The sequence below is a fragment of the Hyperolius riggenbachi genome, chromosome 5 (assembly GCF_040937935.1).
Source record: "Hyperolius riggenbachi isolate aHypRig1 chromosome 5, aHypRig1.pri, whole genome shotgun sequence".
Lineage (NCBI taxonomy): Eukaryota > Metazoa > Chordata > Amphibia > Anura > Hyperoliidae > Hyperolius > Hyperolius riggenbachi.
This window is the reverse complement of record NC_090650.1, coordinates 38,808,756-38,835,697: the sequence shown is the minus strand read 5'-3', so window position 1 is coordinate 38,835,697 and position 26,942 is coordinate 38,808,756. Positions and strand designations below refer to the sequence as shown.

Sequence of the window (26,942 nt, the reverse complement as noted above, 5' to 3'; positions counted from 1 at the left end):
TTGAGATGAAAATGCAGGGCAACTCTGCTTACAGCATAGGAGGAGGTGAGAAGGTGAGCCGATGACAGCCGGGTGGTCACCAAATCTAGCCGGGTGGAGCACCCGGCTAAAAGAGCCTGGGGAGAACACTGTAGTTATGTTACTGACTGTCCTCAGAGGTGCTCACAATCTAATGATACTACAGTCATAGTCTAATGTCCCACCCAGGGCCGGAATTATACTCTTTACCGCCCAAGGCCACTGTTATCAGCTGCCCCCCTTAAGTATAGGTAGTGAGATGACCCCTCCCCATTCCCTCCAGTGTAGGTAGCGAGGTGACCCCTCCCTCCTTCCCTCCAGTATAGGTAGCCAGATGACTCCTTTAATCCCTCCTTTTTTCCCACCCCCCTTCAGTATAGGCAGCCAGCTCACCTTCACACCACAGCAGCTATCAGTGTCTTTCATTTCTCCGCTCATCTCCTGTGCAGAAGCTTTCTCTTCCTTTCCGTCTCCAATGCTGCCCAAGTCCAGAGCCGCTGGCTACAATGTAAACATGCACAGAGAGCAAGGTGGCTGCTGCACAGGCCGCTGCCAGCAGAGTACCATGGTCAGGCCTCGCCTGATCTCCCTGCATTGCAGTATTTGCACGCTTGCAAATGCTGCACCAGTTTAGCCTGCTGCTTTGGTGCCCTTGCTCCTGTGGTGCCCTAGGCAATGGCCTAATTGCCCTGCCCTAAATCCGGCCCTGGTCCCACCATATTAATAACATGTATTTATTAAAACTTAATATCTTAAGAAGTACTCGAGAGGACACTGACAAGTAGTGCTGCTAACATACAAAAATATAAACAGTGAAGTAGTATGGAGGTTAGAGCAGTTTGGACTAATCCACTATATTCCCAACTGGGATTAGGCTAACCTCTCACACTGCATGGCACATACAAAAAACAAACAACAAAAACCCAAAAAACAATGTAGCAAAGATTATTATGTACAGTATTTACCGTATATAGCCCTGACATCTTCTGCAGCAGTTTACAGAGAACATAGTCATGTCACAGACCACCATATTATTAAAATGTATTTAAATAGACATATTCTGCAACACTTTGCAGAATATATAATCATCAGAATCGGAATAATTTGTATCCGCCAAGCACGACTGGGTCGTGTCCAGAATTAGGTGTGGCACTTACATAACAAGTAATGCTGCTAAGATACAAAAATGTAAATAGTGAAGCAGTATGGAGGAGAGAGCAGTTTAGACTAATTCCACTATGTTGTCAATTGGCATTAGGCTTAAAGAGACACTGAAGCGAAAAAAAAACTATGATATTATGATTTATATGTGTAGTACAGCTAAGAAATAAAACATTAAGATCAGATACATCAGTCTAATTGTTTCCAGTACAGGAAGAGTTAAGAAACTCCAGTTGTTATAGCTATACAAAAAAGCCATTATCTCTATGACTTTCAAAAGTGGTGGAGAGGGCTGTTTTCTGACTTTTATTATCTCAACTGTTAGTTAACTATTTACTTTTCCTCTGGCAGAGGAGAGTTCATTAGTTCACCGACTGCTCTGAAAGAATCATTTTGAATGCTGAGTGTTGTGTAATCTGCACATATTAGAGAATGATGCAATGTTAGAAAAAACACTATATACTTGAAATTAAAAATATGAGAATATTTTCTTTGCTGCTAATCTTCTAGTAATTATTCATAGTACACAACCAATTCATTATATCATATATTTTTTTTCGCTTCAGTGTCTCTTTAAGCCCCAATACACACGCTCAACAGCGGTCTTTTATGCAGCACAATTATCAAACAACTTTTGTTGTGAAAAGTTGAAACAACCAACAAAAAAGTTGCTTGCCATTGTTCACACAACCAATAAGACATCAATCCAACAGTTGGACTGACATCTTATCAGTTGTGTGAACAATAGCAAGCAACTTTTCTTTGGTTTAATCAACTTGTTTAACCCTCCTGGCGGTTTGCAAAAAAAATCGCCAGGGGGCAGCAAATCTTTTTTTTTTAATTTTTTTTTTTTTTCATGTAGCGAGACAAAGTCTCGCTACATGATAGCCGCTGCTCAGCGGCATCCCCCCAGCCCCTCCGATCGCCGCCGGCGATCGGAGATCCGGAGATCCCGTTCAAAGAACGGGATCTCCTGGAGGGCTTCCCCCGTCGCCATGGCGACGGGCGGGATGACGTCACCGACGTCATCGACGTCGTGACGTCAGAGGGGACTCCGATCTGCCCCATAGCGCTGCCTGGCACTGATTGGCCAGGCAGCGCACGGGGTCTGGGGGGGGGGGGCGGCCGCGGCGAGAGGAATTGCGGCGGATCGGCGGGTAGCGGCGGCGATCGGGCACTGCACGCAGCTAGCAAAGTGCTAGCTGCGTGCAGCAAAAAAAAAATTATGCAAATCGGCCCAGCGGGGCCTGAGCGGTGCCTTCCGGCGGCATAGCCCGAACTCAGTTCGGGCTTACCGCCAGGAAGGTTAACAACAAATGCTTGAAAGACCGGGAAAAACCGAGAGCCAAATCTGGTGTAGTACGTTCAAACAATATGAAGAATGTATGTAAATACAATTATACTCACAAGTATGGGTCACCACACAGGCGACCAGTGAAAAAACGGGTGGGGAGAATTGTAACCTGACCCCACTCAGGTATAAAAAGTCGCTCTCTATAGACAGGAAAAAATGGTGATACACCCCTCCACCAAGGGTGGACTAGATATGAATAAAACACAAGTAATAGAGGCGCCAAAACAGAATAAAATAAGTTAAAAACCGTCTAAAATGAGGGGGATGGGTGGATTCACCTCCTTCAGATATATAAATGACCAGGCTATATCCAGCCGTTAATGGTACAAATGTGTTTATTCTCAAAAACAATCTCCAAATACAAAAGTTGTTTGATAATTGTGCTCCATAAAAGACCGCTGTTGAGCATGTATATGGGGCTTAACCTCTCACACTTCATGGTAAATACACCCCCCCCCCCCCCCCCATTACAACCCTACATGTTTCGAACCCTCAAAAAATGGGGTTCTTCGTCAGGGACAAAGTGATACGTGCCAAAGCTGCCTAGTGCTAAAGCTGTCTCACCCATTACTGGGCGTTTACCAGTCATTCCCTTATCTAAGGGGATGATAGTGAAAGGGATCGAGTGAGATTGCCGTCTGTTGCCATGTGGCAAACCGCAATCTCACCAGTGGGATTGAGAGCCTTTGAGGACTGGAAGAAGAATGGCTGCCAGCTTCTGGATCCCAGGGAAGGTGAGTTATAAAGCACCGCTGCACACAGGCTCTGCGTATGCCTGCCAGTGGCTACCCCGAGTCAGGCTTGGTGTTACCGCTCTGAGCTGTTGATTTCTGGCCCAAGCCTGACTTGGGGATTACTGCTATGAAGTTTAAACTTGGTTAGAGCAAATATGGGATAAGTTGTGCAAGAGCACTGTTCAGATGTCGGAGAGGATTCCAGAATTATTAAAGAGGATCTGTAATTTAAAAAACCTCTGGATCCGAACGAGGCTTTCCCGTCGTCCTCCGTTAGCCTGCCCGCACCCCTCGAAGTGAGGCGATGTAAATATTTACCTCTCCGCGATCCAGGTTCGGGTAAGGCGCAAATAGCTGAACCTGATCGAACCGCTCTACTGCGTAGGCGTGAGTCCTTTTGCACCTGCGCAGTAGGGCAGATACGATCCGGTTCGGCTATTTCCGCCTAGCCAAGCTTGTCGGGGGAGGATTGCGGGAGGCTTCGGGGGAGCCAGGGCTGGATTGCCTGCAGCTACAGGCATGGGGGAAGCCTCATTGGTACCCTGAGGCTTCCTTCTCCCACGGTTAGTTCCCCCAGAGCCGAAGGGGATTTTTTTTTTTTTTTTTAATACAGTCTGGTTCTCACAGGAATGCCCTCTTCATCCGCTATGATGACCCATATCTGCAGAATACAGCGGTCCAATTGCAGGATCCGAAATGTAAAGGTTTCCTCTTCACAAACACCAGCGCAGCATTCCCATGTCTACCGCCCTCAAAGAGAAACAGACATTACTAATCAATCAGCCCATCTAGGAATTAGGGCTGGTGCACACTGGAGCGATTCTGGAGTGTTTTTTTAAGAACGCTTGCAGGGGGAAAACCACTTGGCTAATGAAAGTGAATGGGATGGTGCACACCAGAGCGGCTCGTTTTTTCCACAAACGCGAAACTCAGGGGCTGCAGCATTTTTTTTTTATTTCTGAGGAGTTTCTGCCTCAATGTTAAAGAATAGGAAAAGCTCAAACCGCTCTAAAAAACGCTAGATCAGAGTGGTTTTCCAGGCGTTTTTGTTACAGTAGCTGTTCAGTAACAGCTTTACTGTAACAATATATGAACTCTGCTACACAAACACACTCCAAAAAACACTAGGCATGGTTAGAAATCCTCTCTAAACATGCCTAGAATCGCTGAAATCTGCTTCAAAAACCTCTAGCATTTTGTGAATCTGCTAGAGGATTTGGTGTGCACTGGGCCTGAGTCTATCTGTTTATGAACCATCTTGCATGGCGTTTGCGGACTGCAGTCATTACAGTCTCCACTCGCCAGCAGTCAGTCAGACAGAGGCTTTCATGCTGGATCAGGAATCTGAAATCCCCGATGAAGCGGGGAAAGTAGCGAGCGATCTGGCACACCTGTAGCACGTTAACACGAAGCGAGCGTGACATCCGAGCGGCGCGTCTGGCCAAACCCCGTGCAGGAGCCGAGCTGGGAGCGCCAGCTCCTCTAATTCACTCAAGTTCTTTTAACTAGCAAACATACCCCCGTTACTCAGAGCTTGGCTCGCCTATGCTGGCAGCTGAGAGCGACTTCAGCCTTCCAAGTAACAATTTTCACATTTTACTTACTGCTCTTAAAAAAAAAAACACGCAAGCGTAGCACAATGCTGCAATTCTGGACGTCTGGATTAAATCCCAACCCCGGCCACAGATCTAAATAGACCATCTGGTAGCTTAGTGAGCAGAGTGCCCAAATTTTATGTATATTTTGTGTCAAGTGAGACTCTTGCAGTAAGAAAAAAAAAAAAGTTAGAAAAATTAGGTTTCCATCATTTGTTTATGTGACCTGAAACAGCTCAGCTGAAGGAGAAGACAGACAGCTCTGTGGGTGTGGCTGCTACTTGTCATGCTGCCGTTCAGAGTGCAAGGGGGCGGGGCACAGACACAGGTCTCTGTGCAGATTGCAGGCTGTAGCCGAGGGAGTCTGTGCTACAGGAGTGGCTGGTATAAGGATCCCTAGCTAGATGCGCCAGCAGTGGTTAATATGAGATCAGTAACTCATTAATTTATTGCCAAAAATTAGTGCATTAAATGTTTTAAGAGTTGCTGTTGCTGATAGTTCTAGAGTGCCCCTTTAAGCACCCATGATGAGACCAAAAAAGTAATCGACTTTGTCTATGTGGCTTTTATTGCTTCCTCTCCATAGGACAGAAAACGTGACTGTTCCATTAACTGCAACCAATACAATGACATTTCGAGCGACAGAAAGAATGAACTTATAGGTCACAACAGCTACACTTCAACTATTGTTGTTATCAGCGCCGCATAATATGTTGGCACTTTATAAATACAATAAATAATTAAATTATTGTTTATTTGTATAGCACTAGAATCTTCTGCAGCACGTTACAGAGTACATAGTCATGTCATGTCTCCTCAAAGGAGCCTACAATCTAATCCCCATCATGATCATAGTCTTATGCCCTAGTATATTATTATTGTGTAATTATGTAGCACTGACATCTTCTGCAGCATTTTACTGAGCCATGTCACTAACAGTTTCTGTCTGGGTCGGGACCGGGTCGGACTATAGCATAGCCCTCACCGATATGTAATTGCAGCCATAAAACACTTTCGTGGCAGTAAATGGCAGGAAAGAGATAAAACCGGTCAATAGTTCATATTTTAGCTCTGGCATGCTTCAATGAATGTGCCATTGAGAAAAGGCCATGAAACATTAAAACTTAAAGGGGTTCTGTGGGGGTGCGTTGAGGGTAAAAAAACAGACACTTACCTGGGTCTTCTATCAGCCCCCTGTAGCAGTAATGTCCCATGCCGTCCTCCTCCGATCTGCCATTCCCCGCCGCCGGCACCGGACAATTATTCATCTAAAACAGACGAATTATGCGTGCTCCCGTTCGCGTCATCGGAAGCTTACTGCGCAGGCGCAGTACGAAGGTTTCTTGTACTGCGCCTGCGCACTATCCTTCCGATGACGCAAGCGGGAGCTAGCAGGCGCGCGGCCATGGCCACGCAGCCGCAGTTGGAAAGCATGCCGCGCTAGACTGGAGCCGACAGGGAGAACGGCGGATCGTAGGAGGATGGCGTGGGACATTACTGCTACAGGGGGCTGACAGAAGCCCCAGGTAAGTGTTTGTTTTTACCCTCAGCACACCCCCACAGAACCCCTTTAAAGAGTAACTATTAGGCATGAAAAACAAAATCAATTCTCTATTTCTATCTGTTGATCATATAAAAGGAATGCTAAAAAGGCAATGCATAACTTTAAAATCAATCTTACTTTTTTATTGCAGAGATTAATCCTCATGTCCCCAGCTCCTTAGTTTGCAGCCAGTAATCAGCCGCAAAAGAAGTTGCAGTGCAGGCTGGGGGAGTTTCTGCACAGACACAGCTAGTTCAGCCTGATTGGCTGCAGCCTGTATCACTCTCACTCCTTTTCCTCTCATTGGCTGCCTCCCATGACTGTCCGTGTCTGCCCCCTCCCCAAACTCCAGCCCGACAGGTATCTCAGCCGATTCATGTGGACAGTGGCTGCCACCACCGCATCGCATCCATGGGGACCCCTGTCCCTGCTACCATTTCCTCAGGGATTCCCTGCATTTACAATCAACGCTTGCTATTGGTGTGGGGAGGAGGGGGGAGTAAGGGAGGAAATGACCTCACCATTGGCTTCAGCTGAAGGGAGTAAAGATGGCCCTGCCAGCGAACAGAATTCTCTCCATTTACCTTTTTTTATTTTACAAAGTTCACTGAAATCAACACTTGGACCGTGCAATACACGTTATGTAAGTAGAGCTAGTATTTATCTACTTATATATGCCGTTTTTTTATCTGGCATAGTATGGCTGACAGCTCCTCTTTAAAAAGTAGATTTAAATTTAAAATAAAACTGTGGGATAATTTAAAAAAGTCATTTTTAGAAGAAGTAGTATAGATGCAATTGTTTATCTCATTAGTTTATTTTCACCTCGGATGTCCTTTAAGGCAAGGCTGGGAGTGTCACGACATCCAAAACTTTTTTAAGAAGCATACGTAGGGGGCATGATTGGTGGAGGAGACTGGTTTATCATCAGGTTAGATGGGAGAAGCGCAAGAGGAAAAATAATCCTTTTCTGTTAGTAATGACTAAAATACACTGAGTCACATAGACCTACCTGATGAGTTCCCATCTGAGCCTTGAAGGTAGGGGAAGCTGTCCACCTCCGATGATGTACTGGCTGCGGTCAGGAACGCAGAAAGATCCTTGTAGGTGGCATTGTCCGGCAGGTCCACAGCACTTCTTGGAAAGTGAACCCGAGGCAGCAGACGTGACCCTGCGGACCAAAAAATCATAACTAATTTGTCACACGAATATAAAAAAAAAAAAAACTTTCCTCTGTTCAACGAAAATTCACTTCCTAAAATGTAATCACAAATCTCCAAGCCTAAGGTAAACGGAACATACTCAGGACTGTAAGGGCCTGTTTCCACTAGAGCGAATCTGCATGGTTTTCTGCATGCAGATTTGCATAGCCATTAATAGTCGATGAGCCTGTTTCCACTTGCCCAAAATTCTGTGCGATGGACTGTGCAGAAAAAAATCTGCACAGCAGAGCCATCCGAATTTGCACACCGTAAGGCTAGTGTGCAATTTGCCTGCAATGCAATAGGAAAATCGCATGCATTTTCGTTGTGCGAAATTTGCGTACATTTTTGCGTAAAATTAATGTAAAAGCACACAGGCACTGACATGGTTAAAATCGCATACTTACAATAATACGCAAATTTTAATACGTTTTTGCATTACAATTCACATAGAAACGCGTACAAATTCGCATCCGCAAATTCATTTACGTGTTTTCCGCAATGGAATCGCACCGTACTAGTGAAAACATAGCCTAAAAGAATAAATCCTAAATACTTGTTTTGGTGTCTATAATGGTCACACCATGCAGTTATCACTTTATCACCAAATGCACAACTGAAAACAACCTCCTGCTGATATCTGTGCAAGAAGGTAGAGCAAAGAATCAATATCAAGGAAGAATCGATAACTTCCTGTACAATGATCATTACGTCCGAATCGATTTTCCATCACTGTATGGCTCGGTTAACAAGGAACCCACTTACATCATAATATCCAAAGAACCATCTCAATGTTATAATAATGTATGGATTAGAAGAAACCTTAAAGTAATCTGCAGAAAACAGTGCAAAGTACAATGTGGCCTTTTGCAAATAGAACATAAGAAGAACGCAGAACCATTTCCTGTGAGCCAAACTTCTCAGTTGGCAGTTCAATGCGTACTTCCTTCCCGCGGGGTGTGGTGTGGTTTGAAGGGTGTTCACTTACTGGTGTGTTCACGCCAAGAATATGCATTTTGCATAATCTTGCAGCTGGGTATAATTTGCAAAGGTAAGGAATCTACACGTTGGAAGGGGCAATGTAGATGGTCCCCTGTGGCCTATGGCCAGGCCCGGGGGTGTCTGCGCTTCTTTGTGCAACCCTTTCCCTTCCCAGGGCAGCCATGGCGCTCTCGGGCAGTGAGGTGCTTTGTGGGGGTGTCTGCACTGCTCCCCATTTCTTGGGGGGGCATAAGGAGGCCTACACTTGATGCCCTGTTGAGATGCAAAGTATTTTTTATGGGCCAGCTCCTGCAGGATACAGCGGTGAGGTAGTTTTAGACCCTGCATATTCTGGCAAGCAGATGCAATTTGCAAATGCTATGCCATTTTAGTCAATGGACATGAGGCAGTCAGTATACAAGTCAGGTGACACCTGGTCTGAGCACACAACGGAACACCCATAGTGCATCACTTCGGTGAGAGAGTGGAACCATCCAAATCATTACATTTTGACTCTGTGAGGCAGGAAATTGTTTATTTATGAACTATTGATGTGTTCTATAAACCAGTGGTTCTGGATTCATTCCTGTCTTACAGATGTAAAACAGAATGATTTGTGTTGTTCCTCCCATTGACCCAAAGTGATGCATTCTGGGTGCTTAGTTTTTCATGAGGAGAAGAGATTCTGTGCAACTACTTTGTTGTGAAAAGGCCAAACTGTAAATTGTAGGTACTCTCCTTCGGTCTCTGCAATCTGCAAAAAAGCATTTACAAAAACAGAAAACATCAGGCTAAAAACTAACATTTCCCCCGGAGTCCCTTTTTAGGACAGAGTGCCTAGTGTACGTATTCCAGAATACTTGAAGAGACCCTCCCTCGTACTTTACAGAAAAGCCACTTCCTTTGACACTTGAGGCAGTGTATTCCCATGTCCCTCGTTCCAACGGGGCAAGAAAACTCTTTACAGAGTCTTGCAAATATTAAAACATTTTTTTAGCGTGAGGAAAATAAACCTGAGCCTATAAATAGGGCAGATATTCTCCCGAGCGGCCCAGATTCATGCGGTAAGCGGGGTATGTAAATACCACACACTGCGGCTCGTATGTGAAACCCCTTCAGTCTGTGCTCAGGGAGGAGAAACCACAGACCACTTATTGATGGCCATAAACCAAAAGCTAAGTCGGAAGGAAAAAAGCAAGAGGAAAATAAATGTGCTCATGGCTGTCAAGGAAATATGCAACCGGCAAAAGTGGTCTGCAGGTTGGTAAAGAGAGAATGTTCTTTCCCTAACAGGCATGGAAAAGGCTGGAAGTTGTTCTGAGATGTCCTCTCAGATCGCTGGCTATGCTATAGAACTCCAGCAAACTACACGTAACAAAAATGTCAAATCCACCGCACAGAGACGGCATGGGAGAGACAGTTATCGGCTGCTGTGAGCTGGAGAAAATTATCGAACACTTTTGGCCGGTAAACTTAATGCGGAAATCTTTGAGAATTGCAATTTCTTGAGGCAATTACTACACAAGTCAGTAATGTTTATTTTCTGTGTGGTGATGGGTTTAGTGAATTGGAATGTGGGAGGGTGATCGGTAAAATCAGCTGTTTTTAGCATTACTGAATTAGGTAAGACTTTGTGAAGAGCCCAGTGTGTCAGACCTATCTAGGAGTTAGGAGCACATATCCTGATGTCCTCTCATGGGACAGATAGTGCATCAATCAGACTATTCCCCCAAGAGAGCTAACAAAATACATCCATATGAACCATGCGCACACCAGCATAAGTTGTGAGTACACTGACAATGGTCACAGACGGGAAGGGTCACTGATCCAAAAATCAGATCGGATGAGATTTTGCAGCATTCTAGAATTTGCAGGTGCACCGCGATTATCGCTGTAATTGCAGGGCCTTTTTTTTTCCGCTGTGGCGATCCGCCACAATGCAATTTTTAACTAAGGTCATTTGCATTGCCTGCTGCAGTTTTCCTGCGATTGCGTTTAGGCCAGTTTTATACTACATGCGATTTTGCCGCGTTTTCCAATTGCATGCAAATTGCAAGGACATCAGCAAATTGATGAAAATCACAGGAACCCTATTAACCACTTAAGTACCAGCGGTCTCTGCCCCCTCTAAGGACCAGAGACCACTGGTACAGAAGCGGCGGAATCCCGACGGATAACAACGAATCGCCGCACCTACCCGCCACCATCGCCAGAGCACGTTGGAACCTGGGCCACCCACTCTGCCTGTCTCTATGACGACAGAGTTCCTGTGAGCCGGTCAGGAGCCGTTTTCATTGGCTCCTAACCCTGCCTATCAATGTAAGCCAATAGGAGTTGCTTACATTGAAAAACAGGGCCAAGAGCCAATGAAATCGGCCCCTGACCCGCACACAGGGCTCTGCCATCATAGAGACAGGCAGAGCCAGTGAGCTGCGACGGGACATGGCGAGATAGGCGGGAGCAACGGAAATGGTGGATGCGCACAGCAGTGACTGATTCAAATCTACGCCCTGCCAGCCAGGTACAATAAGCCCTGGTGTAATAAAAGCATCTAAAAGCAGTTTAAAAACGGAAAATAAATTTGAGGTAGCTTACCTCAGTGATGAAAAAATCTTTGTATTTTACAAAGGTTTTTATTAGTAGCACAGGCAACGCGTTTCGCGTTTCTATTATTTATTCACTACTTCATTTTTTATAATGGTTTCTAGATGCATACATTTGCAGCATTTTTATTTTATGCACGCCTCCTGAATACTAATAACTGTATCAGTTTTCAATACTCCCAATGAATGATAATATATATATGAACCACCATTGTAGGTGTGCATAAGTGGATATGAAAGTAAGTAAATATGCAATTCATGTGATAATAACGTTATGTTGTATATATATGTATATAAATGTATATTGTAAGATTCTGGTATGCTAAGGAGCCTTTTTTTTTACTGATGTAGGCACTGTTATTGGCCTGAGGAAGCGGGCTCTGACCCACGAAACGCATTGCCTGTGCTACTAATAAAAACCTTTGTAAAATACAAAGATTTTTTCGTCACTGAGGTAAGCTACCTCAAATTTATTTTCCGTTTTTAAACTGCTTTTAGATGCTTTTATTACACCAGGGCGCCTCTTATACCCTTATTGTGCAATCATACCCCCTTACCTCACCCGTCTGAGGGGTGGGTACAGACCACACGTGGCTGCGACCACGGCGGATATCTGTCCCCTTTCTTTTACCAAGGAGAGCGACCGCATCCAGGTCCCTAGGGACCACCCCGAGTGGAGTCGGGTTTGTTGTCTCCACCTGCTTCCTGTGGTCGGTTGCCCCCCTGCAACCCACCTTTGTGAGTAGTGTCTTACTTTTATTACGTTCCATTGTTTTTGACATACTACACCATTGGGCTCCCACTTTTGTCTCCTGTATATTTTCACTAGAGGGTGTTTTTGACACCCACATCCCACTACGACTGCCAGCCAGGTAACCACCAAAACAAGGCGTAGATTTCAATCACAGTGGTCCTGTAGTTAAACTTCTTTTGAGTATTTTCTCGCATGCTGGGTTCTTGAAAACCTTTTTTTTTTTTTTTTTTTTTTTTCTTTTATAATGTGTAAAATTTGGAGAATTATTTCCTGTGAGAACACTCGGGAGAAAAGCGATTTGAATAGAGGCCAAACAATAATCCTATACAATTAAACCTAAATGTCCCTGCGTCATCCACTTTCCGTCTGTCCGTCCGTGGCTTTTTTGTACTGCGCATGTGCGTAGTTACATAGTTATTTTGGTTGACAAAAGACATACGTCCATCGAGTTCAACCAGTATAAAGTACAACACCAGCCTGCTCCCTCACATATCCCTGTTGATCCAGAGGAAGGCGAAAAAACCCTTACAAGGCATGGTCCAATTAGCCCCTAAAGGGAAAAATTCCTTCCCGACTCCAGATGGCAATCAGATAAAATCCCTGGATCAACATCATTAGGCATTACCTAGCAATTGTAGCCATGGATGTCTTTCAACGCAAGGAAAGCATCTAAGCCCCCTTTAAATGCAGGTATAGAGTTTGCCATAACGACTTCCAGTGGCAATGCATTCCACATCTTAATCACTCTAACTGTAAAGAACCCTTTCCTAAATAAATGGCTAAAACGTTTTTCCTCCATGCGCAGATCATGTCCTCTAGTCCTTTGAGAAGGCCTAGGGACAAAAAGCTCATCCGCCAAGGTATTATATTGCCCTCTGATGTATTTATACATGTTAATTAGATCCCCTCTAAGGCGTCTTTTCTAGACTAAATAAACCCAGTTTATCTAACCTTTCTCGATAAGTGAGACCTTCCATCCCACGCATCAATTTTGTTGCTCGTCTCTGCACCTGCTCTAAAACTGCAATACCTTTTTTGTAATGTGGTGCCCAGAACTGAATTCCATATTCCAGATGTGGCCTTACTAGAGAGTTAAACAGGGGCAATATTATGCTAGCATCTCGAGTTTTTATTTCCCTTTTAATGCATCCCAAAATTTTGTTAGCTTTAGCTGCAGCTGCTTGGCATTGAGTACGATTATTTAACTTGTTGTCAATGAGTACTCCTAAGTCCTTCTCCAAGTTTGATGTCCCCAACTGTATCCCATTTATTTTGTATGGTGCTAGACCATTAGTACGTCCAAAATGCATGACCTTACATTTGTCAACATTGAATTTCATCTGCCATGTATGTGCCCATATAGCCATCCTATCCAGATCCTGTTGCAATATGACACTATCTTCCTGAGAGTTGATGATTCTGCACAATTTTGTATCATCTGCAAAAATAGCAACATTGCTCACTACTGCATCTACTAGGTCATTAATAAATAAATTGAAGAGCACTGGACCCAGAACAGACCCCTGTGGGACCCCACTGCTAACAGTCTCCCATTTTGAGTACGATCCATTGACCACAACTCTTTGTTTTCTGTCCATTAGCCAGTTCCCTATCCATGAACACAGACTCTTCCCCAGTCCTTGCATCCTCAACTTTTGCACCAGACTTTTGTGGGGAACAGTGTCGAAGGCCTTTGCAAAGTCCAAGTATATCACATCTACAGCATTCCCAATATCCATATTAGCATTCACTACCTCATAAAAGCTGAGCATGTTAGTCAAACAGGACCTGTCTTTAGTAAACCCATGTTGATGCTGAGAAATAAGATTATTTTCTACTATGAAGTCATGTATAGTATCTCTTAGTAACCCCTCAAATAGTTTGCACAACTGATGTTAAGCTTACAGGTCTATAATTTCCTGGATCAGATTTTTTGCCCTTCTTAAATAATGGGAAAACGTGGGCTGTACGCCAATCCACTGGGACTCTGCCAGTTGCAAGAGAGTCACAAAAGATAAGATAAAGGGGTTTATCTATAACTGAACTTAATTCCCTTAGGACCCAAGGATGCATGCCATCCGGGCCAGGTGCCTTGTCTATTTTTAATTTATTTAGTCTTGCCTTCACTTCTTCCTGCGTTAAGTATTTAATATTACAGTTAGAAGATTGAGACTCTTCCGCCTCTGTAGTTTGCAACAGTGCTGTTTCTTTTGTGAAGACAGAAGCAAAGAAAGCATTTAATAACTCTGCCTTACCTTGGTCATCCACCATTGAGTTTCCATCCTCATCCTTTAGGAGTCCTATACAGTCAACCTTTCTTTTTTTAGAGTTAATGTACTTGTAAAACTTTTTGGGGTTAGATTTGATATCCTTAGCGATTTGTTTTTCAGCTTCAATCTTTGCCTGCCTAATTTATTTTTTACAATTTTTATTGCACTCCTTATAATTGCTTAGTGCAGCCTCGGTCCCCTCCTGTTTTAAGACCTTATAGGCATTCTTTTTCCTCTTCATTTTATCTTTAACCTTTCTATTCATCCATAGAGGCCTTTTTTTATTCCTAGACATTTTGTTTCCATATGGGATATATATACTACAGTATTGATTGAGTATAAGTTTAAAAGCTTGCCATTTCCCTTCAGTGTCTTCCCCTTGTAGTACATTATCCCAGTTCACCAAACTTAGTGCCTGCCTAATTTGAGTGAACTTTGCTTTTCTAAAATTCATAGTTTTAGTGGTCCCGCTGCCCCGTGGCCTATCAGTCACCAGATCAAACGTTATCATGTTGTGATCACTATTTCCCAAATGTTCTTGAACCTGCACATTTGATACATTATCTGGTCTATTAGAAATGATCAGATCCAGTAACGCATTCCCCCTAGTTGGTTCAGTTACCATTTGAGTCAAGTAATTGTCCTGTAGTGCTGCCAGAAATCTGCTGCTTTTACCAGAATGGGTAGCCTCAATACTCCAGTCAATGTCTGGAAAGTTGAAGTCGCCCATAATTATGACCTCATTTTTACCTGCAGCTTTTTCAATCTGCTGTAGTAATCGCAGTTCTGCAGCTTCATTAATAAGAGGTGGCCTGTAGCATACCCCGATAAGCAATTGGCAACTTTTATTTCCACCATGAATATTTAACGGACTTCACATCTTCGCAATCTTCCTCCATCTCATCGTTGAGGACAGCTGTAAGAGAATTCTTAACAAAGAGACAAACCCCTCCACCTTTTTTCCCTGTTCTATCCTTCCTAAACACATTGTATCCTTTTAAATTAGCTATCCAGTCATGGCTTTCATCCATCCATGTCTCGGTTATTCCCACAATGTCATAGCCTTTGTCATTCAGAATGAACTCTAGTTCGTCTATTTTATTTGCAAGGCTCCGAGCATTGGTTACCATGCACTTTATATTTTTACCACCACATTTACCAATTTTGTTTACATGAAATGGGCTACTTGAATTTTTACCAACCTCCTTAATCTTTACACTGTCCCCACCCCCCTCTCCACCCTCCATAATGATAGGTTCCCACTGTCTTTTTACCTCATCTTGTCTACGTATTGAGACTTTATCCTCCCGTCTTCCCCCAGATCCTAGTTTAAAATCTCCTCCAACCGTTTAGCCATCTTCTCCCCCAATGCAGCTGCACCCTCCCCATTAAGGTGCAGCCCATCCCTGCTGTAGAACCTGTAGCCGACTGCAAAGTCTGCCCAGTTCTCCAGGAACCCAAACCCTTCCTTCCTACACCAATTTCTCAGCCACTTATTTAACTCCCTAAGTACAGACAGCAGTTGGGACGGGAGGTCGGGCCAGGGAGCAGGGCGGCCGTGTGTGCGTGAGCGCGTGCGTCAAGGCGGTTGCGCGTGCAGCGTTAAACGCGCGCACTGACTGGCGGCGGTAATTTCACTACCTAGAGCCCGTTTTTAAACAGGCTTAGGTAGACTAGTCAAAAATAAAGGCTTTTGGGTGGAGTTCTGCTTTAACTGCGGCCAATAAGCAGGGGTCACTGCCCGTCAAGTTTCCCTATTTGCCAAGAAGGTCAGAGTATGGCTGCAGCTGCTACCTAAGGCCTGGAAACAGATGCCAGGCCGGGCCATTATGGCCATGGCAGTTCTTCAGTTTTCATTATACTCGAGGCCCCGTGCTTCTGGGACGACTGTCTGAGTCTGGAAAAGTCATTAGCATTGAGTAACAGGCCGGTTTCCCAGAATCCTCTCTGCCTCCATAATAAGCACTTTTTTATGGCACCAGGAACTCATACTGAACACCTTACAGCACTTCTATTCAATGGGCCTCCACACTACAGTCTGGCTCTGTCTTTTATTACCAAACACTAGATATTTTTTTTCTTGTATATAGGAAACCGTCATGACAATGGGCACCGTTTACACGCACGGTGTATTTTCCATGTGGCTTTCATTACCAGAAAAGCAAAAGCACATAAAAATGCCCTTCGGGTCAAACCGCTAAAAACTCTCCAGGAAATTGGCTGAGGCAGCGATTGGCCGAGATCTGCTGGTGTCAGAGACTTGAACACGTGTGCTAATTAAATGTTTTTCTTTTCTTTGTTTTTCTGCTTGGAAACTGTTCAAGATTAATCCTTTCCAGCTCGGATATTAAGTAACTATTACTAAGATCAACATAGTGGAAATCTTTGTCTATGCATGTCCAGGACTAAAGGTGGCCATACACAACATAACGAAATACATCGATTTTACGGGGTTTTTTTTTCCAATAAAAATGATCGACTGTTTAAAGTGGACCTGAACTCTTGCACAGGACAGAAGGAAAACAGAGAAATGCACCCTGTATGTGTTTAGAGAGTTTAACCTTTCTAATTCCCCCTCATCTGTGACTAATGACCAGTGTAATTTGATCTCTCAGCTGGCTGCCTTGGCAGAGCAGCTAATGTTTAAACACAGAATGTTAACCCTACAGCTTCCATGAAAGCAGGAAGTAGAAACATGACAGATTTATTGCAGGATTTGTATCAGATGTAACAAAGTAATGTTTTTCATTAAAGGTTAAAGCCCTTGGCGTGATGATGCTTTACGGATTTTAGGGCTTAAAAGCGGTGCAATTTTTTTGCACCCTTTCAGACCCTAAAACCTGGAAAAAAATCATGCTGCTGCAGTTCAGCAATCACTCACCTCCCTGGCTCCAGCGCAGCAGTTATGCCTCCATCCTCCAGGTGGCGCTGCAACTCAAAAGTGAAATTGCGATCTCACCAGCAGGAAGCAGAGCCCCGGAGGAGAGGAAGAAGAATGGCAGCCGACGACGGGTCCCCCGGGAGGTATGTAGAAACGCCCGCTGCGCGCTATACTCTGCACACAGCCTCTGGTGGCTACCCCGAGCAGAGGTTGGGATTACCACTCTGAGCTGCGGTTTTCCACCCCGACCCTAGCTCGGGATTACCGCCAAGGAGGTTAATATGCTGTTGCCTATCTTTTAGAGCAGAGAGAAAGTTCTGAGTTCCAGTACACTTTCAGAAACCGAAAAGGAAATTTACTTTTATTGAGAAAAAAAAAATTAAGTTTTTAGTTTTTTTTTCAATAAAAATCTGATTGGTTGGGTTGGAAAAAATCGGATAGAAAAATATAAAAAATTTAGTTTCATTCGGTTGTTTGATATTTTAGGAAAAACTGATCCTAAGTGCACGGTCTATTGGTTCGATTATTCGATCAAGTAGAAAAAAATAGATTCCATTTTTCTATTTCTTTTCAATTAAAAAAATGACTGTCCATTTTTCCCCAATTATGAAAATAAATGATTGAAAACTGAAAAAAATTGCCTGCGTCTTTCAATCAAAGATTTGAAAATCTACCATGCACCATTCAATTTTTATAAGGATTGATCACAAAAATCTGCCACTCCCAATCTACTTTTATATAACAATTCCTCGAATGAATAAGAGAAAACTTTTAGATTTTTCTGTATAACTGACTGTTTTCATCGAATTGCAAAAAAATTGGATAATTTTATTGTATTGTGTGGGGCCATCTTTAGGTAGGCTGTATCACAATATACATTGCTCTCCTAAAACTAAATAGAAATGCTCAATTTTCATTGCTTGAGGTTATAGTTTGTGATCACTTCAGGTCAAACTCAAGCCGATCTGCGTTCTCCTCTCTTCTGCTTTGCCTTCATTCCTAAACAGTCACCCGTACTGATCACTAACCATCATTCCAAGTGACGATTGCTCAGCTTAAAGCGGACCTGAATTTGGAACATCCTCTCTGCTCTTGAAGATAAGCAACAGTATAATAACCTTTAAAGAAAAAAATTCTTTGTTACAGCTGATACAAATCCTGCAATAAATCTGCAGTGTCGACTTCCTGCACGAACCGTGTATTCCCAGCATTAGAGTTAGAAAATGTGGGCGGAGCAAACACCAGCCAAATACATACCCAGGAAATTCCGGGCCATCAGCTAATATATATATATATATATATATATATATATATATATATATAATATTATATATTATATATAAGCATCTTATATCTGTGGGCCTGAACCAGTTAATTTAACAAATAACACAAAAGAACAATAACAATAAACAGACATTCCCTTATAAACAGCCCCGGTGGGTGTGCACAAGGCCACTTATTTCTTCTGCACTTTTTGTTACTAGAAGGCCAATGGAAAATTCTCGGCAGTGAAGAGCAGATCTTTTATTTTCTCGCTGACCTCAGAATAACTTTTCTGGGAACGACGTCCAGATGTAGCTCAGCCAAAAGGCTTACAGACAACTAAACAAAACTTCTAAAAAGGCTTAATAAACTGACATCTGCTGAAGCCATCACTGCAATGGGAGAGTTCCAGGCACTGCGCTCCCCTCGTCCAACTGTAAAAATAAGAGGAATCAGCTGGACAAATGACTGGAGACGCCAAATACAGTACTACCCCGAGCAAACCACACAGCCTGCAAGTAAGACCGCTCGAGGTAAACCACACAGTACGGGGCCCGTCCACACTGCCTGCGCTTCTCTTGTAGTGCTTTTTGTAGGTTTCCTGTGTTTGTGAATTGGGTTAAAGGATACCCGAGGTGACATGTGACATGAGGAGATAGACATGTGTATGTACAGTGCCAAGCACACAAAACTATGCGGTGTTCCTTTTTTTTCTTTCTCTGCCTGAAAGAGTTAAACATCAGGTATGTAAGTGGCAGTTCCTGACTGAGTCAAGACTGGGTCAGACTACAGTGTGACCCTCACTGATAAGAAATTACAACTATGAAACACTCTCCTAGCAGAAAACGTTTTCTGAGAGCAACAAAGAGATAAAAAGGGTCAATAGTTCATAGATTTTAGCTCTAGCTTACTTCAATGAATGGGTCATTGAGCAAAAACAATAAGAACAGTAAAAAGTAGCTTTAAATATAAAATAAAACTGTGCCTCTTTGCACATACAGAAAGGCGCTCATGCTTGCTACACAGCCATAGCAGTTAAAACACCTGTTTTTTTTTTTACTGACCTGAGGAAGCGGGCAAGTACCCGCGAATCGTGTTGTCAATTTTCGAATAAAAGACCTTTTTCAATAAACTGGTGAAAAGTCTTTAAGAGAGGTAAGATTACCTCTCCGTTTAAAAGGTTCACAGCTTATTAGCCTATCTTTTATACATTGGTCCCTCCACCCGTTTTAAGGCCCAGACGCAATTCACTTTTTCTCAGAGTTTTCTCCTACGTGGTATTTTCACAACTTGTCATAAAAAGCCTTATAAACCACCAGCAAGCAAGAAAATGCTCAAAATAATTACACCAACTTTTTGGTACTTTTTCAATTGTAAAAAGCTGAAAAATTATTTTAAAGACAATATGAAAATTATCTCCTAGGACAGAACTCAGGAGAAAAAGTGAATTGCATATGGGCCTAAGTGTCTTGTCACACCTCTTTTAGAGGTGATCATTTTTTAGCTGTCCTAAAGAACTTCTGGACTGCGCCCACCCAGTTCCTGTCACAGACCTGGAAAACAGAGCGTGGACAGTTCATTTCCCGCCTGCTCTGATGGTGGTTGTAAGGATTTGCAACCCGCCTTTGTGAGTATATACATCCTTAGCAATTTGCTTTTCTGAATCTTACACAATTCTGCACCATTGGGCTCCTGCTCTCCTTTTGTCTTTTAGATGAACCTGGGATTGTTATAATCACAGGAACCAGCAACATAAGCTATATTTGCAGATATGTGCTGTGGCGCATTCATGGCACTCTCTATCCTGGATATAGAAAGTGCCATGGCATTCATCTGCAAGGCAGCAGGGCTACGAGACGGAAGTCAGCGCACACAGGATGTCTGGGTGTGAGTTGTTGGAGTGATTATTGCTTTTTATTAGAGGCGGATCTGTAGCATCTTTATTTTAGGCTGAATAGTCTCTATTAATGATAGGGAGCGCTATGCGATCTCACATTTGAAAAATTTTGCGTGGCTTTTTTTCACACTTAGGGAATCATAATCGCATCCACCGAACACTTGAAAAGCAGCCAAAAACGCCCCTCAATTGCGATTTTCAGTGTGGAAGGGCTCTATGTGCTCGGGAAAGACAGAAGCTCTTACCTTGATAACCTGAGACTATCTGCACAACATCGTCATAGACCATCAGCGTGGCCGAGCGCTCCGGCAGCAACTCCAGACTCAGTGAGGTGAACACTGCAAGGAAAACAGGGAATTAATAGCCAAGACAGGGATGTGCAAAGACAGGGACAGCATTAACAATCCTGCCAACCATCAACAATCCCTCCAACCATTAACAATCCCACCATTCCTGCCTGAACAGCACACAGGAACAGCGTCACAAGTGGGTGGGATAGGCACCAATATATAACCACTTTCCTTAAAGGAGTCATCAAGCAAACTCCCCCCCCCCTTCCCCATTCTACTTACCCAGGGCTTTCTCCAGCTCCCCTTACTGCTGACAAGTCCCACGCAGCATCTCTGTTTCCAGCCGCCGACCCGAGGGCCGAGCCGGTGCAGAGGACGACCTCGAGGTTGTCCTCTAGTATGACTGCACGGTCGCAGCGGTCAATCAAGTCCACATTGTCCGCAGTGTACTGCACATTCACATACTGCACCTGCGTAGTACACTATAGACAACGTGGACTTGATTGACAGTGGCGCAGGAGCAGTAGAGTAGGTCGGCCTCTGCACCGGCGGCGACCCGGGACTGGCGGATGAGAGCGGAGCTGCAGCATGGAACATGTCGGCTGCAATGGGCAGGAGAAAGCCTCGGGTAAGTAGAGCGGGTGGAGAGTTTTTTGCTTGATGACTCCTTTAAGCCCGATACACACTTTCAATTTAGATTGGCCAATTTTACCACAATGTAGTATGGTGGCTGTTGGATATTATTACAAGATCAGAAAGACAATCTATTCAAACCACCACAAACTGCCATCTGACATCAAAGACACCAAGTAGCAGATATATCAGGGGCCAACAGATTTTGAATGCTATGAGCAAATTGTGCAGGTAGCATTCTCATACTACATGAAGTGGTATAATTGGTCAGTGATTGGCCAATCAAAATTGAAAGTGTGTACCAAGCTTTACATATGTTATATGTGGAATCAAACAGCTGGTAAACTAAACTGACACACTCCAGAAAATGTATACATCAGAAGACAGTTAAGCCTAGTACACACTTTCAATTATAATTGTCACTGACCAATTTTACCACCTCCATGAGGGTCAACAGATATTGTATACTATAAGAAGATTGTGCAGGCAAACCCTTGTAACTACATGGAGTTGGTAAAATTGGTCATTGATTGGCCAATAATAAATTGAAAGTTTGTACCAGGCTTCAGTTGAGATGGTCAATGAGATGTGAATGATTTTAGGGGTCATGCAAATGTTATGCATCTTGGAATTAGGCCATTCGAAAATAGAAGGAAGAAAAGTGGATGGGCCCAAATTCAAGTTGCAGTAAATTTGATATGCGTTATTCCAGCTTGTATGCAAAGACCATCTCCATTGTTTGATTGTGAAAGCTTTTTTTTTTTTTAAATGCATTTATTTTGTATTTGTATAGCAGCGAGATATGCAGCACTTTACAGAGTACATAGTCATGTCACTAACTGTCCTCAGAGGAGCTCACAATCTACCCTACCAAAGCAATAGTCTAATGTCCTACCATATTATTATTAAAGCACTGACATCTTCTGCAGCACTTTACAGAGTACACAGTCATGTCACTGACTGTCCTCAGAGGAGCTCACACTTAGGTAGTGTAAAGCATTGGATGGGTTAATGTTAGGCATTAGAAGGGAGGGTTAGAGTGACAATAGGGGGTGGGTAAGTTTATGGATAGGCTACCAGTACATTACTGACATTTTAATTATCTGATGCCCAGTTCAACAGACAGGAAGGGATTGTAAATCTCTTCAGACATCAGTTCAAGCCTTTCCCTATTCCTTCCAAAACTGAAAAACGCTTACTGGAGCTCCACCCTAAACTGACTCGTGGCTGAGGCACGTCCTGTATTTTTGTTGGCACCCCGTGTGCATTTCAGTGGATATAATATATGATTACAATCTTCAAAGCCGTGAATTCCATTGTCTTTCCTTCCCAGCTACTAGAAGAAATCTGCGTCGCTCCAGCAGAGGAAGTGGCTGCGGAGTGGAGATAGCAAGTGCTGACCGCAGCTGAATGACAAGCAGGAGCTCCAGCCAAAGTGTATACCGCAAAGTATGCTCTGTCCAGAGGTGAGCGGAGAGCGGGGGATATCTGACAGGCCAGAGCAAGTCACAGAGATATTGTGTAAGGCGGAGTCCCCCCCATAACAGTCCAGCACAAAACCCTCGCACACACCACTGAAGTCGATTAAAACGTCCAACAAACGTCAGATTTCGCCATATATCGGACGTCAATTGTGTAAAAAATGTAGCCATACATCAGGGCTGTGGGGTTGGAGTCGGAGTTGAGGAGTCGGGGCAATTTTGGGCACCTGGAGTCGGAGTTGGAGTCATGGTTCCAGAAACTGAGGAGTCGGAGTCGCATGATTTTTGTACAAAATCCACAGCCCTGTTAAGTATTAGACTAAGGAGTCGGAGAGTCGGAGTCTGAGCAATTTTGGGTACCCGGAGTCGGAGTTTCAGAAACTGAGGAGTCGGAGTTGGAGTCGGAAGATATTTGTACCGACTCCACAGCCCAGCATACAATCATGAGCGACAAATACTGGGCATTTTGGCCGATTCACCCAGAAGATCAACTTAGTTGACTGTTGGACAGATATCGTGCAGTCAACCACATGTGTACAATGGCTTCGATTCACTAAACAGTGATGCTATAGCAGCGCGATTTAAAAGGAACTTAGGAGCAGTATTAACGCAACACGCTGTCATGCTGGGTAGCTTGCCTTCCTTAGTTATGCGTGGAGTTTACATAGCAAAGCACACTCCTTTAAATTCCAGGTGCTGTTAAGTATTGTGACTGCTGCTATGTTAATTAACATAGTAGCAGCCGCGCTAGTGAAGTATCATGGTTGCGATACTTCACAGCAGCACACGGCATTTAAAGGAGTGAGCATTGCTATGTAAACAGCGGCAAAGTAGTAGCACCCGGCTGCACTCCCCTAGTTGTGTTTAAGGTGCAACGATCCAGCCACCAGAGCACCAGGTGGCAATCAATTTGTATGGCAAAAAGATTAGCACACTCAGTAGTATATTGCAAAACTTTAAGTTCTTTTAATACAAAACGTTTCCATAAATATACTTTGTGTACAACAAGGACCAGCAACCTGCTGTAGATAGGTGCCAAAGACACCCATAATCCATCAAATGCCTGCTGGCCGACTTGTGTAAAGAGTCCGTGAGGAGATACATTCTAAGATCCACACTTCCCAGGAAAAATGTGTCTCAAAACATGGTGACAGACACAGGCCTAAATGCTGTTTCAGGCATCAGCCCGCTAGGAGTGCACATTTATCAGCTTGAAGATGGGCTGCTGCCCGAAACAGCATTAGGCCAGTCTGTCGCCATGTTTTGAGACACATTTTTCCTGGGAAGTGTGGATCTTAGACTCTATTCCCTCACGGACTCCTTATACAAGTCGGCTAGCAGGCATTAGATGGATTATGGGCGTTTTTGGTGCCTATCTACAGCGGGTTGCTTGTCCTTGTTTAACACAAAATATATTCATGGAAACTTTTTGTATTAAAAGAGCTTAAAGTTTTGCAACATACTACTGATTGTGCTGATCTTTTCGCCATACAAAAAGCTATGTAAACAGCGCACGTTACTAAGGAAGGCAAGTTACGCAGCACGACCGCACATAGCGTGCATACCGCTCCTAAGTTGTTTTAAACTTGCGCTGTTTAGTGAAACAAGGCCAATGTCCTTCAAACAACATTATTGTAAAGAATGCGCGCATGGTCGCTTCCACTTGCAGTATTCATGTAAGCCAACCCAAGTATAAGCCAACTTCAAATATAAGCTGAGAATCCCACTTTTGGGACAATTTTTGGGTCCCAAAAACTCGGCTTAGACACAAGTGCATACGATAAATGAGCCGGGTGGAGCACCCATCTAAAAGAGCCTGGGGAGAACACTGCCTCCCATAGTCCTGGTTGAAAAGAGGGCAATACATGGTTCAATTTTTTTTTCCTACTTGACCAACTGTACTTTTTAAAAAGTTTTTCAACCCGTCATAAATTATTCCATTTTCTGAAAAAGCAATCACCATTTTCCAGCATGACAATACAAATGAGGGGAGGCCGTAGCGGTGTACGTCAATGGTCATCGGGAAAATGAACTGTGCTACCCTATTCGAACAAGATATTCCCAGCATGCTGGATCGACCGCTTTGATTGATTTTATCCAGAAACTGATTGAAATGACAATCAGGTGGCCATAATGTGGCATCGACCGCTGCTACATTTGACCATTATGATCGAATGGATACCACAAATCAGGTAAAGCAAGGCCCCTTAGTCCGCTTGCTACATCTTCCTCAGTGGTAATGTGAGGACTCAGTATTGCTCTATATATTGTTCTGCATCACCTGGTCACACACTGGTGACATTTCCAGCACACAGCTCACAGTATTCCCATCATTAACAATGTACGTGACCTTCTCCCATCAGACGGCACAGAATTAACACTCGCTGCAAACTACACATCTATAATTAATGACCGCACAGCCTCGCTCACCATCCATGTGGAGCCAGCATTAACCTCTGCACAACCGGTTTACTGGAGGTCATTCAGTCTTCCCACCCCTCAGTCAGTTTACAGAGAAAATACACTAGTTTAAATCTGTATAAAAATATCAGTGTTGCTTAACTACTTCCGCACCAGTAATCTTTGGCGTCTTAAGGACCAGAGACTGCCGGTACCGTAAAACAGCGCTTACCGACGATTTGCAGCACTGACCCATCACTCCCGCCCGCTCTCCCATTGCCGCAGGTCCCTCTCTGTGAGCCGGTAAGGAGCCGCTTTCATTGGCTCCGGACGCTGTCCATCAATGTCAGCCAATGAAATTGGCTCCTGACTCTCACAGAGCTCTGCTATAATATTGAAGGCAGTGTAAGTGAGTTATGGCGATAAGAAAGAGGCGTGATCAGCAGGACCGCGTGGCAGCGATGTTTGAAATCTACGTCCTGTCAGAGCTGCGCAACCACAAGCAGGACATAGATTTCAATTGTGATAGTCCAGAAGCAGTTAAAGAAAACCTGAAGCGAAAATAAACTTATGAGATAATTGTATGTGTAAAGAAAACCTGAAGCGAAAATAAACTTATGAGATAATTGTATGTGTAGCACAGCTAAGAAATAAAACATTAGTAGCAAAGGAAAAAAAAAGTCTCATTGTTTTCCAGTACAGGAAGAGTTAAACTTCAGTTATTATCTTTGCAAAAGGGCTTCTCTGAGCTCTTTGACCCACTGGGTCCAATACAGCTCTGTTTTCTGAAGCACTTAAACACAGTGGCGTAGCAATAGGGGATGCAGAGGTAGCGACCGCAACGGGGCCCTGGACTCCAGGGGCCCACTAGGGGCTCTCCTACATCCGTCTTATTGCACTGCAGCTGTCCTGGATATGATTTGGGGCTCCATATCGCTAGGGTGCTTGGGGCCCCAAGATAAACATGCACTGGGGCCCCAAGCTCCTTAGTTACGCCACTGCCAAAAACCAGTAAAGGTTCAAACCCACTAGCAGCCTTTTCTAAGCGCTAGTGATTTGAAAAAGCTCTGGCTAATGCAATGCTATGGGGGATTTTTATAAAATCATTTCCCTCAAGTGGGATCACACCCATAGCATTACATTAGCAAGAACTGTTCAAATTACAAAGCGCTCCTAGTTGGTCTTAGGCCTAACACAGGGACTCTGAGACGACAGACAGCCCAGCTCAGATACTTACCCGGGTCTTCCTCCCACCCCATAAACACATCTAAGTCCCACGCCGACCTCCCGCAATCTGCCATTCAGCTGCGGTGAGCTCTGTTACCAGACTCAGTGACATCAACCGGGTCTACTGCGCATGTGCGGGAGGTCTGCGCATGCGCAGTAGACCCTGATTGGCATCGACCGAGCCCGGTAACAGAGCTCACCGCGGCTGAATGGCAGACTGCGGGAGGTTGACTTGGGACTTAGATGTGTTTATGGGGTGGGAGGAAGCACCGGGTAAGTATCAGAGCTTGGCTGTCTGTCATCTGAGTCTCTTTAAAATATGATTTTACTGCAGGAAAGTTCAATGGGTCATTATTTATGCATTCTTTTATAGCTTAAAAGACAGATTGTGGTTTTAAAACTGCAACTGTGACAGATTGATGCATGGTTATTAAAAAAATTATTTCCTAATGTTCTATTCCTTATCTGTACTACACATACAATCATATATACATATACTTTTTTTTGGCAGCTGTTAAGCAACCATACCATAAGCAAACTGGCAGCACATGAGCTGCTACAATAATGCCAATGTCACACAGACATAGTAACTGGATAGTGTGATGGTTAAGGGCTCTGCCTCTGACACATGAGACCAGGGCTCGAATCTCGTCTC

The 26,942-nt window shown here is 43.8% G+C and overlaps 1 protein-coding gene across 2 annotated transcripts in view; it reads right to left on the bottom strand.

Moving 5' to 3' along the window:
* Positions 1 to 26,942, bottom strand: part of FAM171A1 (family with sequence similarity 171 member A1) — a 160,100-nt gene that overhangs the window by 46,934 nt on the left and 86,224 nt on the right. Inside the window, exons 3-4 of one of the 2 annotated variants that reach the window (XM_068235499.1) lie at positions 20,502 to 20,594; positions 7,418 to 7,576 (exon numbers count right to left, since the gene is read on the bottom strand). In XM_068235499.1, the coding sequence (XP_068091600.1) occupies positions 7,418 to 7,576; positions 20,502 to 20,594 (252 nt within the window). Of the gene's footprint in view, positions 1 to 7,417; positions 7,577 to 10,785; positions 10,826 to 20,501; positions 20,595 to 26,942 lie in introns of those variants that run through there. The other variant, XM_068235500.1, reaches the window with a different exon arrangement.